Raw genomic sequence first — 16915 nt, forward strand, 5'->3', positions numbered from 1 at the left:
GGTGGAGTCACCCGCAAATGAAATTCCTTTCAGAGGACTAGAAGGTTATCACATTTTAATGATACACTTTTATTTATTTATTTTTTTCGTGGAATAACATGCCCTTGTGAATCATGCATGCGCAATTGAAAGACCAGGAATGTGTATTAAGTAGAAGTAGAAAATAGAGAAACAGAAAATAAATTACTGGCAAATCTAAAACGTGTGTACTAAAGGTTTACAAAAATTATGTAGACAGTAGAAATAGGGTAGAAGGTGACAACCAACTCTGAATCAACATGCACCAATGCTACATTTTTCTAAATGTCATAATCATTTGTTAACAAACAAGTATACATTTTTTGAATGAGCTCATTGTTTCTTCCTTAAATTATTACGTTGTTTAAGTTAAATAAATTTTTTGCTAACTGTGATGTACATTTCTGAAATACATAAATTAGACAGTTACCTCTGATAACAGCTTTCTGTAAAGCTGCTTTTGTAAACGATGTGTATTGTGAAAAGCGCTACACAAATAAATGTCAATTGAATTGACCAAATCACATACAAAGCCAGATGTGAAATAAGAGCATAAAGGCTCGTTCACACCAAGAATGGTAACTATTGCGATAACTATAAAGTTGTAATAATTGTTCTAATTGAATGAGAATAGGGAAGTCCACACCACAACTATAACGATAATGACACAGAGGAATGATATTGTTGGATTCACTTTCAGAACGTTTTATTTTTTCCAGCTGATGAACGAAAAAAAACATTGACAGCCAATCAGAATCCACTCCACTTTGATGAGCTAAAGCATTTAAAGCAGCAGATGACGTAACCGCAGCGCACTCTTATAATAAATAGAACTTTATGGGTGCATCAGTGTGGATGCTAATATAATTATCTTTATAGTCTTGGTGTGAACAGGCCTTAATGTTCCCCCTGGTGGAACTTTATGAAGACCGTGAAATGATGAATAATGAAATAAGACATCCATTCCACAAAGATGAAATTACAAACAAATGTACATGTTATTCAGTTTGTTCAGTAGTTGAAATGTTGAGACTGAACTCCTATAACATTTTGCGGTTACACTTTATTTTAAGGTGTCATTGTTACAGTGTAATTCAATGTTTAAGTACTGAGTAATAATAAGCAACTACATGTACTCACTATAGGGTTAGGGTAGGATTAGGGTTTGTTAGTTGCATGTAATTATGCCTAATTTACTGTTATTACTATGGTAAGTACATGTAACATGCGTAACCAGGACACTGTGAAATAAAGTGTTACCCATTTTGCACACATATTCATGGCTATCTGCTGTTATTGACTCAGTGCTTCCCCCTGCAGGATGAGGCTGCTGCTGCTGCTGGAGGAGGCAGTGCTGCGGTCAGTGTGGCGGCAGCTCCTAAAGCAGACAGCAGTCGCAGCAGTGTATCTCTGCCCAGCGGAGGAGGAGGAGGAGGAGGCCTGATGGGAGAGATGAGCGCAATTCTAGCACGACGGTCAGTTAAAAAAATAATAATAATTTGAAAAAAGCATACGGTAAATGTGAAGATCACAAACGTATCCCCCCATTAACATTGGAACATGTCTCAGTTTTAAGGAGTTTGACGGAATTGTTCAAATTTTTTACAGCTTAATGATGATGTGATGCATGAGTAGCAGGCTCGGTTACCACGATAAATTCAGTTCGTCCCTCAGATTATGGTTGTGCGATTAATTGAATATAAGTTTCGATTTTAATTTGGGCCTCCAACAATGGTTCGAATTACGTGAGAGCCAGTGGGCGCTGAGCTCCCATAAAGAGAGGATGAGCTTCCATGGAAGCAGTAAAATCATACACCTGTGGGGGTCTCTAAAAATCACCAGCACCATTATTTTAAATGACAAATAAAGCACTTTTTCCTTCAGACTACTGTAGCGTCACTTAAAAGATAGGACAAGATGCGAAACACATGGATCTCGCGGGATCTCGGATCGTCATCACACTACATCCTTATGTTTTGTTTCTGCCAGGACTTTTACTGACTTTTCTCAACTCACAGAAGTGACGTCAACGTCCGATCTAGCAGTAGCATAACCCATCAGGCAAGTGTTATTTTAATATAGGCGTAATTTGCGGGTGGGACATGTCCCCACCACTTTTTGCTAAGGTTGATATTGTTCCCACCACTTTTGAAACATCTCGCGGCACTAATATACCAAATACAAATAAATAAAACATCTTCAGTTAACTAGCAGAACATTCATTTAGTTCGTTTGTTAAATAAGAGGCGATCTAGCGCTGAAATGTGTTGTTGTTTTTAAATGAAGTGATCAAAGTGCTCGTTGCCGCTGCGATCAGTGGCGCGGATACTGTGTTCTCTTGTGGCTCGCGCACAGTCTTCACCCGGACGCGCGCTTCAATCCATTGTGGAGAGACTCTCTATACGTTCCGGTGAAATTACAAAACAAAATGCACACAAACATGTCCCTGCCTGATATACAACCACTGATAAACATAATCGGATTTGATGAAAAAAAAAAAAAAAACTTTACTAATGCGGATTAGAACCCAGAACCTCTAACACGCTTGGCAAAAGTTCTGCCACTGGACCACTTAATTACACGCTTAAAATTGTTGGATCTATTTATTTATTCACGTGAAAATTCTCACCACTATCAAAATATTAGACCTAATTAAACGACAAATTAAACCAAATGTACTATTTAAATTGAATTGTGTTAGCAACGCTTTTTTCTTAAACATCTTTATTTATTTACATTAGTAAGCTACACCGCGCCTGCTCATAAGCTACTTTTTTAACCCTAACCCCCACAAAGATGAAATCATAATTCTAACCCTGCCTCCAACGATTATGATAACATGGTAATTGAGATAAACCGATTATTCGGCCACATTCCGTTCCTTTCCTTTAAAGCAGTGCACTTTCTCCCCACCTTAACGTCCGAATCAGTCAAATCATGTAATGTGACTGTCAAGAACCTTATTTCCAACAAAATATACTTGATGTATATTGCTATCGTGAAAAGATTATGTAAGATATGCAAGCTCATATAAGATTTTGGTTCTAATCGTGTTAAATAATCGTGATTACGATAACAAATTGACCAATATAATCGTGAGTATAATATTATATAATATAACAATATAATCAGCTCTATCTCAGATTGTAAAAAAGGGCAGGAACTGAGCTGTCACATTAAAAGATTCTCTCAAATGGAAAGATATCAAACTCTGCTGCTCTACCATGAGATGAAACGGCGGCCAACTTGGATCACATGTGCCTTATGATAACCAAACACAATATTGCTTCAACGTCATTGAGTTGCTGTCAGAGTTGTACGATAGTACAACGCTGTTTGCGGATATTAATAGCAAAACAGAATCCTACCTGTCGCAAAACGATCAATCCAAACTGAATATGTAATGGTAAATATGTTGAAGAATAGCCGATTGGCTGTTCAGTGTACTGAAGCCTCTCCTCCATTGACATCCATTTCTCGGCAGTGTTCTTACGCTAACTTGTGTTTATTTTGCTAATCTTCAAAGGCTCCCCTGACTCAAATTCTGATTCCATTTATTTAGCACGTCTGTTAAAAATGCTTCTGTTTTTGTTTTGTTTTTGAAAATTGCATTTGTATTCATCCTCCATCAGCAATCTGTTAGCAACTGATTCATTCATTTCACATTTGAGCAATAGATAACAAATTAGAAATAAATACTATATAGCTCTTTCAAAAGGTATCCGTTTACAGATACATTTAATCACTTTTAACAGACCTTTTTAGAGGCACCATAAATGCAATCCAGTCATTTGTTCTAACTACATACGGACACATATAATACAATAAATACATAATACAAATATTAAACATACAAAAATGTAGTAACAGTATTTCTTTCATTCAACCAGCTCATAAGAGTCATTTGAACTGGGCTGCACTCTTCACACTTTGTTTTTGACTTACAAAATAAGAATCAGACTGATTTATTCGGCACTGGTTGCACTGTTTCACTCCATAGATTCAGTAGAAGTGTTGTTCCACCGATTCGATTCTACATGTTCAAGAACCAAAAGACATTTGGTTCTGGTATTTTTTCATTTATTTAAAGGTGGAACCAGTTCTAAATAAGAACAGATTATCAGTTAATTAATTAATTTCAAATGCATAAAGTGAACACATACTGTAATACTAAACAGATTACATTATTGCAATTTAGTCTTGTTAGTTGGTTTTGGATTTTTTTTATTTTTAATTTTTTGTCTTTCCCTGATCAACCTGAAAGATGTTCTTGTGTGATTAGAAAATAACAGCCTTGGGTGTTTCCAAAATGGCTGTTGGTCGAAGTACTTTCGTAATGACCTTGAAATGTAAAGGGTGCTGGAGGCTTTAATAGCAGCAATGTGAAGCACTTACATGAATTGCTCATAAAATGAATTGCTCATTACAAAAATATTTCATATTTGAGCTGTGAAGAGGCATGACTAGGTGGATGAACTTGTTCTGCATTACTGACATAATTCCTGTAATTCGAGGTGCAGAACTCAGCTTTATTGAGTGCATTAGTGCGTCGCCAGCACTAGTTCGGGAAGTATTTTTCCATTCATTTTTTCCCATAGGGATTTTAAAGTCTTTGTTAAAGCATTATAATAAGCCATGAACTAAGCCAACCAGCTATGATGTGAATCATAACATCACAAACTTTGATTTGAAGCAAAAAGTATTTCAAATTCAGACAAAAAAAAAAAGGTGCAAGACTGTATACTTAACGGCTATAATGAGGGAAATAACTACAATCCCATCAAGCATTGCGAATGACAATGGAGACAAAAAACAATGGAGAAATATAAAACGATTCATTTAAAGTTGTTGATTATATCTATAGAACATATATAAGTTTCTTGCAAAATATGCAATGCCTATATATATACAAATATTTGGAGACAAGAGCAATATTTGTATAAATAAATATTTAATTTATTAGGGTAAATTGACAAATGTCCTCTTAAAGGGTTAGTTCACCCAAAAATGAAAACTATCACCTTTGTTGTTACAAATGTTCCTAAACATAATCCATATGTTCAATCTAAATCTTCTGAAGAGACACAATCGCTTTAAATGACAGATTTAAAGGGATAGTTCACCCAAAAATGAAAATTAGCCCATAATTTACTCACCCTCAAGCCATCCTAGGTGTATGTGACATTACTCTTTCAGACGAATACAATTGGAGTTATATTAAAAAATGTCCTGGCTCTTTCAAGCTTTATAATGGCAGTGAATGGCTGAAGTCTGCCGGACGCTAGTTATTTTAATCAATAAAGTTGAATGATTGCCTTGGTTTGGAATGACACAAGCATGAGTAATTGTGTCAACTATTAATTCAAGTAATTCATCCTTGCGGCAAATTTATTACTGTTAATGCTTCTTTCATTTTATTTTACAGACTTGCTACTAATGCTATCTATAGATATTAAGTTGTAAATAACCCATGATATTTCTTTGGCTTGTGTGTTAAAATCTATTGTAATGACTGATTTTTGTTTTTTTTAAACTACTGTCGTTATGTCTGCTGACACAGGAGAAAAGCAACCGATAAAGGGGAGAAGCCTCCTCCCAAAGCAGAAGAGCCCAGTAATGTAAGAACACCTTCTATCTTTTAAGGCTCATTATGGGAAAATGTGTCAATTCCCAAACAAAGCATTTGCATGATTTTTCCCACAGTTAAGCACAAACACACTGATTCTAAAAATGTCATTAGTTATGTCAGTCACGGTCCTGATTGCCTACACAATGCTACCCTAAACCACAACCGTAACCTTAGTATAGCATCGGTAGCATATTCTGATAGACAGCATTACTGGTTGTCGGGATCAGATTCATCTAAAATTTTCTGAAAGTCTGCAATTTTCTTAAGTTTTTCTATGTGTTTAGTTGACCAATGAAATAGATTGTGAGGCGTGGTTTGTGCTTAACTGGTTTTGAGGGGAAAATCCTGCTTTTTCTTTTTTCTTTTCTTTTTTCTGTAAATCAACTATTTAAAGTGCATGCAAAAGTCTTAAAAGATTTATAGAGCTTGTCCATAGACTTGAGATGGAATATAGCTGCTATTACTGTAAATGTAAGTAAGTAAAATTGAGTTAGACTTGAAACACCATCACTATTTGCTGAATGCTGTAGAAACACTCTTTAATTCTACTCTCTGTTTCTATTCCTTTACCTGTTGATCTTCAGGATGATTCTGACAGTCAAGGCCCAGGCGGTAAGAATACAATGCATTTGTGATTGATATTTGTGACATTTAGATACTCAGAGTCTTTTCTCATCCGTGATTTTTCATTAACAGACTTTAGGAGACCATGGGAAAAATCTGCCACCATGCCCAGGTAAACACTCATTTAGAGACACATATTGAACTGTATTGAATATTGAATTGAAAACTTTTGTCTAAATCATGTAACAGAACTGAATCTCCGTTAGTCTGGTGTTTGAAGAACTCCAGCTGTTGAGTGAGTATGGACAGTGTGACTGTCCATAGGGCACTGTAGTTTAAAGTGAAGTATATATACAGTACATGTCTCAAACAGGACTAACTCGGCACCCAGAAGTCTGGAATCGCCCTCTTCCACTAGCCCACTTACCAGGTACTTTTACTACAGTAAGCTCTCATGTGGTTATGGTCTAACACTGTCAGCGCGCCTGGTTCCTCTGCTTTCACACACACATTTACCTAAACATGCAATGCATGCATTTCTATTTCAAAATATTTTAAAATGCAATTTATTCCTTACTACTCCAAAGCTGATATTTTAGCAGCCATTATGCTGATTTGATGCTTGATGCAATATGCTGATTTGATGCTGAAGAAACATTTCTTCTGAGCCCCTAAAGGGTTCTGAAACCCCTGAAACCATTCTCTCGCAGCGGTTTCACATTCCCCTGAGAAACTAGTGTTTGGTAATGGCGAATGAAACTTTCTCAAGAGAACGCAAACGTATTAAAAGACTTCCTCCCATCTCACCCCCCCCCCCCCCCCCCCCATCACTATGTCCCATTAAGGGCTCCATACATTTCTTATTAACAATGTTAAAAACAGTTGTACTCATTTTTATTAGTGCTGTCAAATGATTAAAAAAAAGAACTGATTAATCACGCATTTTTCTGTAATTAATCGTGATTAATTGCACCTAACGATTAAAGTTTTTAAAATATTTGTAATATTTAATCTCCAAACTAATGTAGAAACAACATAAAGACAGTATATATTTAAAATATTTGTTTACTTGCATCTGAATGAAGGCCAGATTAATCGACACCAATGTCTCTATTAATCAGTTGTAGCCATTCAACATTACTATATATTTGAAAGATTTAAATAAAAAAATAAAAAACTTTTGATTTAATTGAACTTGAAACAATCTTCACATAAACCCATTATAATAAATGTCACATTTGACTGTGCCTTTAATATATCGAGGCTCAACGCTAAGGATTTTTTTTCTCTTGGCCCAGTCAGGCAAATGTCAAAATGCACAAAAAAAGTAATTGTTTTCGTTGGTTTTGACCCATATATCCTTCACGTTAACAGTGCTTTAAAGGGATACTCCACTTTTTTTGGAAATAGGCTCATTTTACAACTCCCCCAGAGTTAAAGAGTTGAGTTTTACCGTTTTCGAATCCATTCAACCGATCTCCGGGTCTGGGGGGGGTCCCACTTTTAGCATAGCTTAGCATAATGAATATGATATGACGCAGCGCATGCCGCCTGATAATAGGCTACTGAGCTGGGGACTATTATCAGGTGCTGCGTCATATCATTACGCCTGCTGGACTCATGGTACTGCAGCAAAGTTTCTTGATTATTACGCAGGAATGAGAGTATAGTTCCTAGCCATATCAGCCTAGAAAATCGCAACTTTTCCTTTTCCGTCTTAGTACACAATGTAACTACAGAAGAGTCAAGTTTTAAATAGGAAAAATATCGAAACTCTTTGTTCATTTTTTTTAGAGAGATGCTAATGGTCTTGTCTGGTTCAATTCATTATGCTAAGCTATGCTAAAAGTGGGACCCCCAGACCCGGAGATCGTCTGAATGGATTCGAAAACGGTAAAACTCAACTCTTTAACTCTGGGGGAAGTTGTAAAATGAGCCTATTTCCAAAAAAAGTGGAGTATCCCTTTAAGTTTTTTTAGGTACGTCTAATAGGTAGGAAGTATACAGAAATTGGATAAAGTTATCAAACAATTCATTGTCTTCAATGCATAGCCTATTATACATTAAATATAGAATACTCCTTATTAAAGCTACAAAGGTTATTCAGTCAAGAGCAGTGGATGATTTTCTTTTTTAACATTAATGACACAGACAGCAGCAGGTTTATTAGGCCACTGTCACTTTAAGACCTGCCGCTGCTGCACATGACGTGGATCTGACACGCATCCCATTTTCTCACAACTCTTTACGTTCGTTTAGGACTTCATTTAACTCCTTTAACTCATGCTTGTGAGGATACTCGACAAAACGGTTTGCGACGGCCCTAATTTTAATGCATCCTTGCTTAATAAAAATATTAATTTCTCAAACTTTTAAATGGTACTCGATAAATCTGTTGTATAAATGGGAATATACCAATATTGCATAGACCTCTATTCATTTTACAACTAGTTATAATTTCTACAAACACAACCTTAATTTTTATTTATTTTTAATCAAATGTTTCTGTTACATAATTCCTTAGTAGGGAATGAGACGCTGCATTAGTAGAACACTGCCTCAAAGGGCAGCGCTTGCACCATTAGCCAATGAATTGGTGAGATTCTGAATGAGCTTCAGAAAATTGTTACCTGGAGAGTGTTCCCATAGTGTCAGCTACAGATACAGTGTCAAGTGAACCTATGAAAGGGAACATTTACTTTATGAAGCACTTTTTTTGTTGAGGACATGCCCAAAATTAGTTATCATAGTGACCAGACTTAGCTAACTTGTAACTTCTAAACAGATTGTCAGCAATTTTGTCACCAAAGTATGGATAGATTCTAACTAGTCTATAACACACACACACACACACACACACACACACACACACACACACACACACACACACACACACACACACACACACACACACACACACACACACACACACACACACACACACAGTCACAGTGTTGGTTGTTCAGGGAGACTGGACTTAACTTGACCCATCATGAGACTGGAGTGGATCTGAGTTTCTGATCTTGTTTTGCTTCATCTTTGCTGGTTTTGCTATCTATAAACTCGTGGGCTTTGGAAAAATATTTGGCTTTCTGTAGATCTGTGCAACTCTGTCACAGTATTACATGCTTTTTTCAACAGTATTACAGGATTTATTTAAGGGTCTTCTTTACATTTATCTTCAGGCTTGGGTTTATTGCTTTGATTCTGCTGCTATTCTCTTATTGTCCACAGGGGGCTCCATGTTACTGACTTTATTACTCCCGTTTCCAGCAGATCTGTGTAAGAGCTCGTATTAAAGCTCTCTCCACATCCATGACTTCAATTCTAAAACCACAGCATCACTTTGCTGCACTGAAGAATAAATAAATGACTAATTAGTATGCAAGATTAGAATTAACACCCACAAATTGTTCAAAGGTGCACAGATAATCACTTTTTCCAGTGGATTTTTGAAGTGTGTATCCTTGCTTTTTTCCTGCTAATATTGCCCACAACCTCTTTCACATTGGAAAAGGATGGTTATTCACTTTTCGACTTTTTCAAAGTAAATGCATAGCTATAGAAATGAACTGCAGTCGTATTTGTGAACAGCAGTTTTTTGGCAGTGACGTTGTTCCAGTTGAAGCCATGGAAGTGAATGAGACTTTGATGTTGCTCAGTCATTTTGGACTTCTTTTAAGCTGGTCTATTGCCGTTTGGGATGGTGTACAGGCCGTTGCTTTCTCCTTTCTGTTTTTCCTTTTCCCTCCTCTTTTTCCCCATTTCCTTTTATTAATTACTTGTCTTTCTGTCTTTTCAGGATGAAACCTGTTAACCAATCAGCGGAGCAAGACAGTGGAGAAGGAGAGTCAGAGATGGAACGAATTAAACAGGTCAGAATTGAAGTCAATAAACGAATAGCTAGCCATACGAGAATGTCAAAAATACCAGTGTTTTATGGAAACTTGATTAAAAAATAAAAAAGGTAATGCGACTTTTTATCTCACAATTCTACATTTTTCTCCATTGTGAGATATAAACTCACAATTGCAAGAAAAAAAAAGTAATAATTGTCTATTTATATCTCACAATTCTGACTTTATAACTCTCAATTGTGAGTTTATATCTCGCAATTCTGATTTGTTTCTCTTTTAACACAAAATATATAGCATAGCCTACATAGTTAAATACACTATATTTGTTTCCATAGCCTTAAATATGAACATTGTTTGTAGGACAACATTGGGCAGGATGTGAATTATTGATTTTTTTTTTGTAAATGAAGACAAACTTTTTTTTATCCGAATAGAAAAAAGTAGAAAATACCAAGATATCTAGCTGTATATCACCCAACCCTAATTTAAATAGAAAACAGTTATTTTAAATTGTAATACTATTTCACAATATTACTGTTTTTACTGTGTTTTTGATCAAACACTAACTATGTTGAGTGAATTGTTTTGGTCACATCACTTAAGGTGAGTGTCGGATGAGTTTATCCTCCTTTTAACTTGAGGCACCAGCTTAGGAATTTCACCTTAACCGTAAAGACCAATCAATGAGGATTGATGAATAAAAACAAATATTGTACATTTTTGGGAGTTTGTCCTGAAGGATTTTTGAGAGAAACTAATCCAACTACTAAATTAATACAATGAATGGATATAAAAATGGATGCATAGAACGTAAATGATTAAGTTTTATCTTGCTCTTGATTTTTCTCTTAAAGTCGGCATGGAACTGAAGTTACGATCATCTTTTCTTTTCTATTTGTGATGCAACACGTCATCAGAAAAGAGATTGCGTGAATAGCGGTTGTAGAGTTTGGGGGACATGAGGGAAAAAAAGTTTGAGAACCACTAGGTGAAGTGATATTCATGTTCCACGAGGTTGAGAGAGCAGTCCGGTGGCAGTGACGTCTTCCACTGATTGTGCTGGGAAACAATGCAGGGTGAAAGGAGTCCGAATTAACTGGAAAATTCATTCGGTAACCAAAAGCTGTCGGGTGGTTTACGTGATTAAATTACTGAAGAAGAAAAAAACTCAATTATCAATTAACTATTTATTTAATTCTGAAAAACTTTTATACAGTTTTTTGGGGTAAAAAAAAAAATATATATATATATATATATATATATATATGGTATATATATATATATATATATTTGATTGAATTAAGTGAATACTGTGCACATCATGTTTTAATATCACATTCCATGATATTGACCACTGAAAGCTATAACCTTGATATTACCATGGATTTGTTTATATGTGTCTATCTGATTCTTCAGGAACTGCTAGAGGAGGTGAGAAAAGAGCTTCAGAAGGTTAAGAATGAAATCATCGGAGGTGAGAACAAGTTTTTCCCTGTCCCTGTCCCTGCTGTGTTTTTAAAATGAAGATTCTTTTTGTATTATAACATCTGTTCTCTTTCACAGCCTTTATTCAGGAGTTACAGAAACGAGGATCTACATAGTCCCACAGAAATGGATGGGAAGGGATTGCTCGGTCCTGAGAACCCAGGGATGCACACATAATCACCAAGGGACTTAACCCTAAATCATTACAATTCAACCCAAGATGAGCTTTGTTGTACCTTTACCTGCCATCGTTTTCTTTTACATTCATCCATTTCTTTTCTCTCCACATTTAGTTTTACGTATTTAGTTTTCCACTTAATGATTTACATAACGTACACGTCGTCACCCTCACACTTGATTCCTGTTATACATAAATGCTCACCGTAAAACTTGCCTAAGGTTATTGTATTCAGGGAATAAAGCATATCACTTATCCCAGTGACTGTAACGGCCATATACAGATCCGCAGAGCCGGCAAGTTATGATGCAGCACTAAGGAGGCAAAAACGAGACGGATCTTGGAGAAAAAGACCTGCAGTACGCACACTGTCTACCACACGTGACCGGACCACCATGTCAGGTTCCACTCTTGGGCTTTCAGCTGGGAGATTTTCATGTCAGGCCTGATTTAGCACCTCTTTTTCTGTATAAGGAAAACAATAGCATATTTAACACATTCATTTGAGGCTCTGAGCGTCATGTTTTGTGTGTGTGGTTGCATGTTTGCGTGTATGGCTGCACTTGCCTCCGTTTATCGGTGCCATCTTGTACGTGGTCACCTGACCGCCACTATCCGTTGGTGCGAAACAACTGTTTTCATAACTTCAGCCCTCATTTGAAATGTTTTTAAACTTTGTGTTGCGATATGAAATACTATGGCCATGATCATTTTTGTCTGTTGGCCATGCCAAACTGCCTTGGAAAATACATATAAATATAAATATATATATATAAGGTATATATATTTGTTTTGAGGGAAAGTGATAGAAAACTTGATAATGTTTCTATTTTAATTGAAATAATTGGTGAATGGGGACTTATTGTGATTTATAATGTTTTCTTTTTCAGAGATTGTTATTTTCTTTTTTGTTTCTTTTTCTATAGAATATAGGCTTTTTACACTGAAATATATAAAGAAAATTGCGTAGAGACACTGGATTAGATGTCTTTATAGTCAAATACAGATGCTTCTTCTACTGCACTTGTGTCTGCCTCGTTTTTATTACCACCATATACCCATATCGCAAGAAAAATCTTTTTAATCTATTATTTAGCCTTGTCACAGAACATATTTAGCTTATTCATTAGGAGATTTTCTGGTTTCCCTGTTGATTAAATTGTTTGGGGTGTTTCAGATACAAAAATGGATATGATAGCCTAATACAGGTTAACCTAGCATGTACATATAGGATGGGAAACACTGAAGTGAAACCTGAAATCAGCTCTTAAATAGGTTTCAACGCAATAATATATAGTAGCCTACATATGACAGGAGTAAACCTTACTCTTGAGTTAAGGAAACATATTTGCAGCCCATGTATTGTCATCACACGTACTGGACATAATAAAAACAAGCTTGTTATGAAATCCAGGAAACGATTTCTTTGACTATATAAATGTTTATTTAGCCGTGGCTAAGAGAGCAACGGCAGAAGGATAATGAGCTGTTGTTTCCTGTTATGAATGGACCCAAGCAGAGTTGTCAACAACTGCTATCTCACTCTGCTTTTAGAAGCCAGCCCTGATAAACACATTTGATTTTTAGAATAGAGGATTAGAATAACCTCAACAACAGGCCAAACTGAGCGCAATAACAATACACAAATGTTACAATTCTGCAGATAATATCTGTTCTTTAGAAATTGTTTTCTTTGTCACGCATGTTTTCCAATTTCCACTGGCCCCGTCATATGGAAATAAATAAGGTCGTTAAAAAGAACCGTGAACGTATATCATGTTACATGAATATGATCATTCAGTATAAACATATTTGTGAAACAAAGACACACACAGCAGATCGAATTAAAGTCACCATGAAATCAAAAAGGACAAATCTTTCTTTCTTTTTGTTGTACAGGATGTTTCAGTGTTTTAAAATGATTTATCTGTGCACATCATTATTTTTTCAATTTTATTCATATGCTCTTGTAATCTGTAATCAAAAACGTTAACCTCCCCTTCCCCTCGACATCTGTTCTCTGATGTATCTCTCGGCAGAGGGTGGGACTAAATATCCTCCTCAACTGACTGCAAACTGGCATTCAGATCCAAGTGGTGCTCACTGCAGAGCCACGTGACGTCCAGCTCCAACTCTCTGGACTTCATGGGTTGATCTTGACCTAGTCCAGCTCTACCTCAGTGGATCTAATGGGTGGAGGGATATAGTTATGGGTAGGGTGGTTGGATCTTCTAGCTCCACCTATTACACCCGAATTACATCCAGAGAGGGGGAGCTGGACTTCACGCTTCAGCTTTTTCAGCTTTTTTTGCCTCCATTTAGTTAGCAACGCCCAACTTCCTATGATCCAATCAATTCCAAGAGGATGAAATCAAAATCGAGTTGGGGCGCCACTAGCAATTTTTGGCCCTATGAAAGAATATGAGGTTGGGCCCTCCATTCCATTACTAAAATCGATCTCTGGGGGCCCCAAAAGTGCGTGGGCCCTTAGAATCGACCTAACTTCCCATTGGGAATTGTCGTTGTCGTTTGCTGCTGTGATCTCGCAGGTTGATCACAGGTTGTCCCGCCATCACGCTAGTGAACACATCATCAGAGAAATGAAGTCACTGCAAGAGGGAGGGGAAGTTATTTTGATTAAAGATTACAAGGGCACATGAATTATATAAAACAATAATGATGTGCATGGACAAATCACTTTTAATACATACTGTAAAATTCCTTGAAATATATGAATTGTCCTTTTTGATTTCATGGTGACTTAAAAGAATGCTCTATATATGTCTGTAGTATGAATGAAATCCAGACTACATTCGTCATGTTGTCATTATCATACTAACATCAGGTGTGTTGCTTTACTGCCATTTACAACTCCTCTCCCTTGGCCTCATGGGATAGTAAATTGTCCACCAGATGCATACTTCAGAATACTGGTGGAAGTAGTAATTAATTTGGGTACTTTTCACCTACTAATTTATGAATACTATCTATTTGTTTACTACTTTTTCCTACTATAAGGCTGTTAACCATGTGTTGAACATTTTATGAACATTATTGTTATAGTTCTCAACAAACGGTTGGTTGAGTGAATCATTAAAAGACTCACTCATAAAGACAGTTACTTGCCGCCATCTGTAACTTGCAGAAAAAACGAGGACCGGAACTTTATTCTATTCTATTCTATTGTGATGCAGCAAATACCAGTGAACAATTTTTTCACAGGTTTCATCAGATACCGTTATTGTTCCATGGTACCACCTACATAAATACGAATGGAACAATAACGGTATCTGATAATACCATATTATCTAATTATTACCATATTCAGTACCATGGTAATAGTTTGATCCTCCAATGCACTTCAAAAATAGCAACAAAATGGTAGTACCATAGTGCTTTTTGATTTATTTTTATGTCTGTTTATAAAATTAGCTACAAATCCTTATAATCAGGCTATATGAAACCATACTTATATTGTAGTAGCCTACAGTATTATTCTCTCTTAACCTCAAGGCTTTAACTTTGAAAAAATGAATATCGCAGAGGAACCGTGTGACACATAAGCAGCAGAGGGCGCATGCAGGGCAAATGTGTGATGAAATAGTAATCGATTAAACAATCCGGACATTTATGATTTCACTCTAAAATCACACCCTCAATATTAGTATATTACTGACAGACGGCAACACAAAAAAACGAACCTTTTCAAATTTCGGACGTTGCATGTGACGTCGCGCCGAGCGTGCGCTGAGGTCATTTCCTGTTTGTGCTCCCGTTGAGTCGCTAGACGGAGGCCTAATCGCGATACCACCACCACTACCACCGCCGTAACATCACACACAGACCTACAAAGGACGGGCACGACGAGGTTTTAAAAGCCTTAAACGCGTCAGATAAGCGCTGTGGGATGAGTTTGGGCGACCGGGCTCGTGCTTTGGGCCACTGAGGGGCGGTTTGTGAGGATAATCGGGCGGTTGGGTGTTGTTATTTTTGGGGCAGCTGAGTGGTCATTGGCAGAGCTCAATACACAGCAGCTCGCGAGAGGAATAAATACACACTTCACGTCTTGAAATACCCTCGTTTCACTCCACTTACATGGGCTTTTGAGGATTTTTACAGTTCGGTTGACCAACACAACGCAGGAGAATAAAAGTGGAGGTAAGGGACTAAAGCGTGCATCGATGATTGATGGCTAGCGTGATGTTTAGCCTAGCCCGAGTCTCTATATTTAAATTGCACTTAAATGTTATGTGCCGTTGACCATTGGGATCCATTACAGGACAGAATCTCTTTACAAATATGTGTTTCTTTTGCTTACTGGATAGATAAACATCATCTCCCGTCATAACACACGTTTGTTCTCCGTTTCCCTTTAACGTTACACATCAGTTTAATAAATAAAAGAACGCTTATAGATCCATTTAAACCCATTTGGCGCGTAAGTTATGCTTATCTCCCTCGCGGGGTCTTTGCATGTTATCTTCTTGTAAGTGCATTAATGTGTCTTGACGAAAATCTCATTATTTTAGGTAAATAAAAAAAGAATCGCTGAATTAGTGTAAATGAAGAGTATATTATAGATCAGGCCCTTTACACGTTGCACAGATGGATGTGAATCTATAGGGCGAACTCACTGTACATGCTGGATTATCGATCAGATTTATGCCACTTTGCCTTTGGTTTTATTAATAGAGCTGCCATGCTGTTCCACGTGGAGTTCAGTTCAATTCTGTTTGCGTGTGTACAATATTTAAACTTTAAATTTAAAGTGGTCAGATGTTTGACACATATGAAATAATGCATCTAACGTTACCAGTTTAGTGCGCGAGTGTAAATGAGGCCTGAAGGTTATTGGGGTTGAGAGGGGTCAGTTTTAGGACTGGTCAGTTTTAGGACTTCTCAGTCTGGAATTATTCCACTCGTCACAGAAAATGTGTAATCATTAGTTTGTTGAAATGGTCACAGCTCTTGTTTGTCTTTCTCTTGTGGACTTCAAAGTGCGTATGTGCGCGAGAGAGTTGTTGAAAAAGAGGAACAGTCAGACCACTGACCAACTGATATACACGCACACTAGATGCACGGCACGTTACGTATATGCCAGCGATGGAGACAGTCAGTGTTTTTTTTAATGCCAGTGCATGTGTTAAGCAGTTGTGTAATGGACTAGCAGGGGCGTCACAAGGT

At 36.8% G+C, this 16915-nt stretch overlaps 2 protein-coding genes across 5 annotated transcripts in view; both read left to right on the forward strand.

Moving 5' to 3' along the window:
• vaspb (vasodilator stimulated phosphoprotein b) overlaps positions 1-12754 on the forward strand; it is a 51972-nt gene extending 39218 nt beyond the window's left edge. For 2 of the 4 annotated variants that reach the window (XM_084408675.1, XM_084408673.1), the window contains 8 exons: positions 1339-1493; positions 5579-5636; positions 6232-6259; positions 6344-6383; positions 6585-6641; positions 10014-10086; positions 11485-11542; positions 11632-12754. In XM_084408675.1, the coding sequence (XP_084264801.1) occupies positions 1339-1493; positions 5579-5636; positions 6232-6259; positions 6344-6383; positions 6585-6641; positions 10014-10086; positions 11485-11542; positions 11632-11669 (507 nt within the window). In that variant the 3' untranslated portion in view covers positions 11670-12754. The remainder of the gene's footprint in view (positions 1-1338; positions 1494-5578; positions 5637-6231; positions 6260-6343; positions 6384-6584; positions 6642-10013; positions 10087-11484; positions 11543-11631) is intronic. The other 2 variants (XM_084408676.1, XM_084408674.1) reach the window with 1 other exon arrangement.
• A 2536-nt stretch (positions 12755-15290) lies between these two features.
• Positions 15291-16915, forward strand: part of akt2 (v-akt murine thymoma viral oncogene homolog 2) — a 28594-nt gene continuing 26969 nt past the window's right edge. Inside the window, exon 1 of the mRNA XM_084409566.1 lies at positions 15291-15889. The gene's annotated coding sequence lies outside the window, so the exon portion shown is untranslated. The remainder of the gene's footprint in view (positions 15890-16915) is intronic.

This window comes from Rutilus rutilus, assembly GCF_951802725.1.
Source record: "Rutilus rutilus genome assembly, chromosome: 5".
NCBI lineage: Eukaryota > Metazoa > Chordata > Actinopteri > Cypriniformes > Leuciscidae > Rutilus > Rutilus rutilus.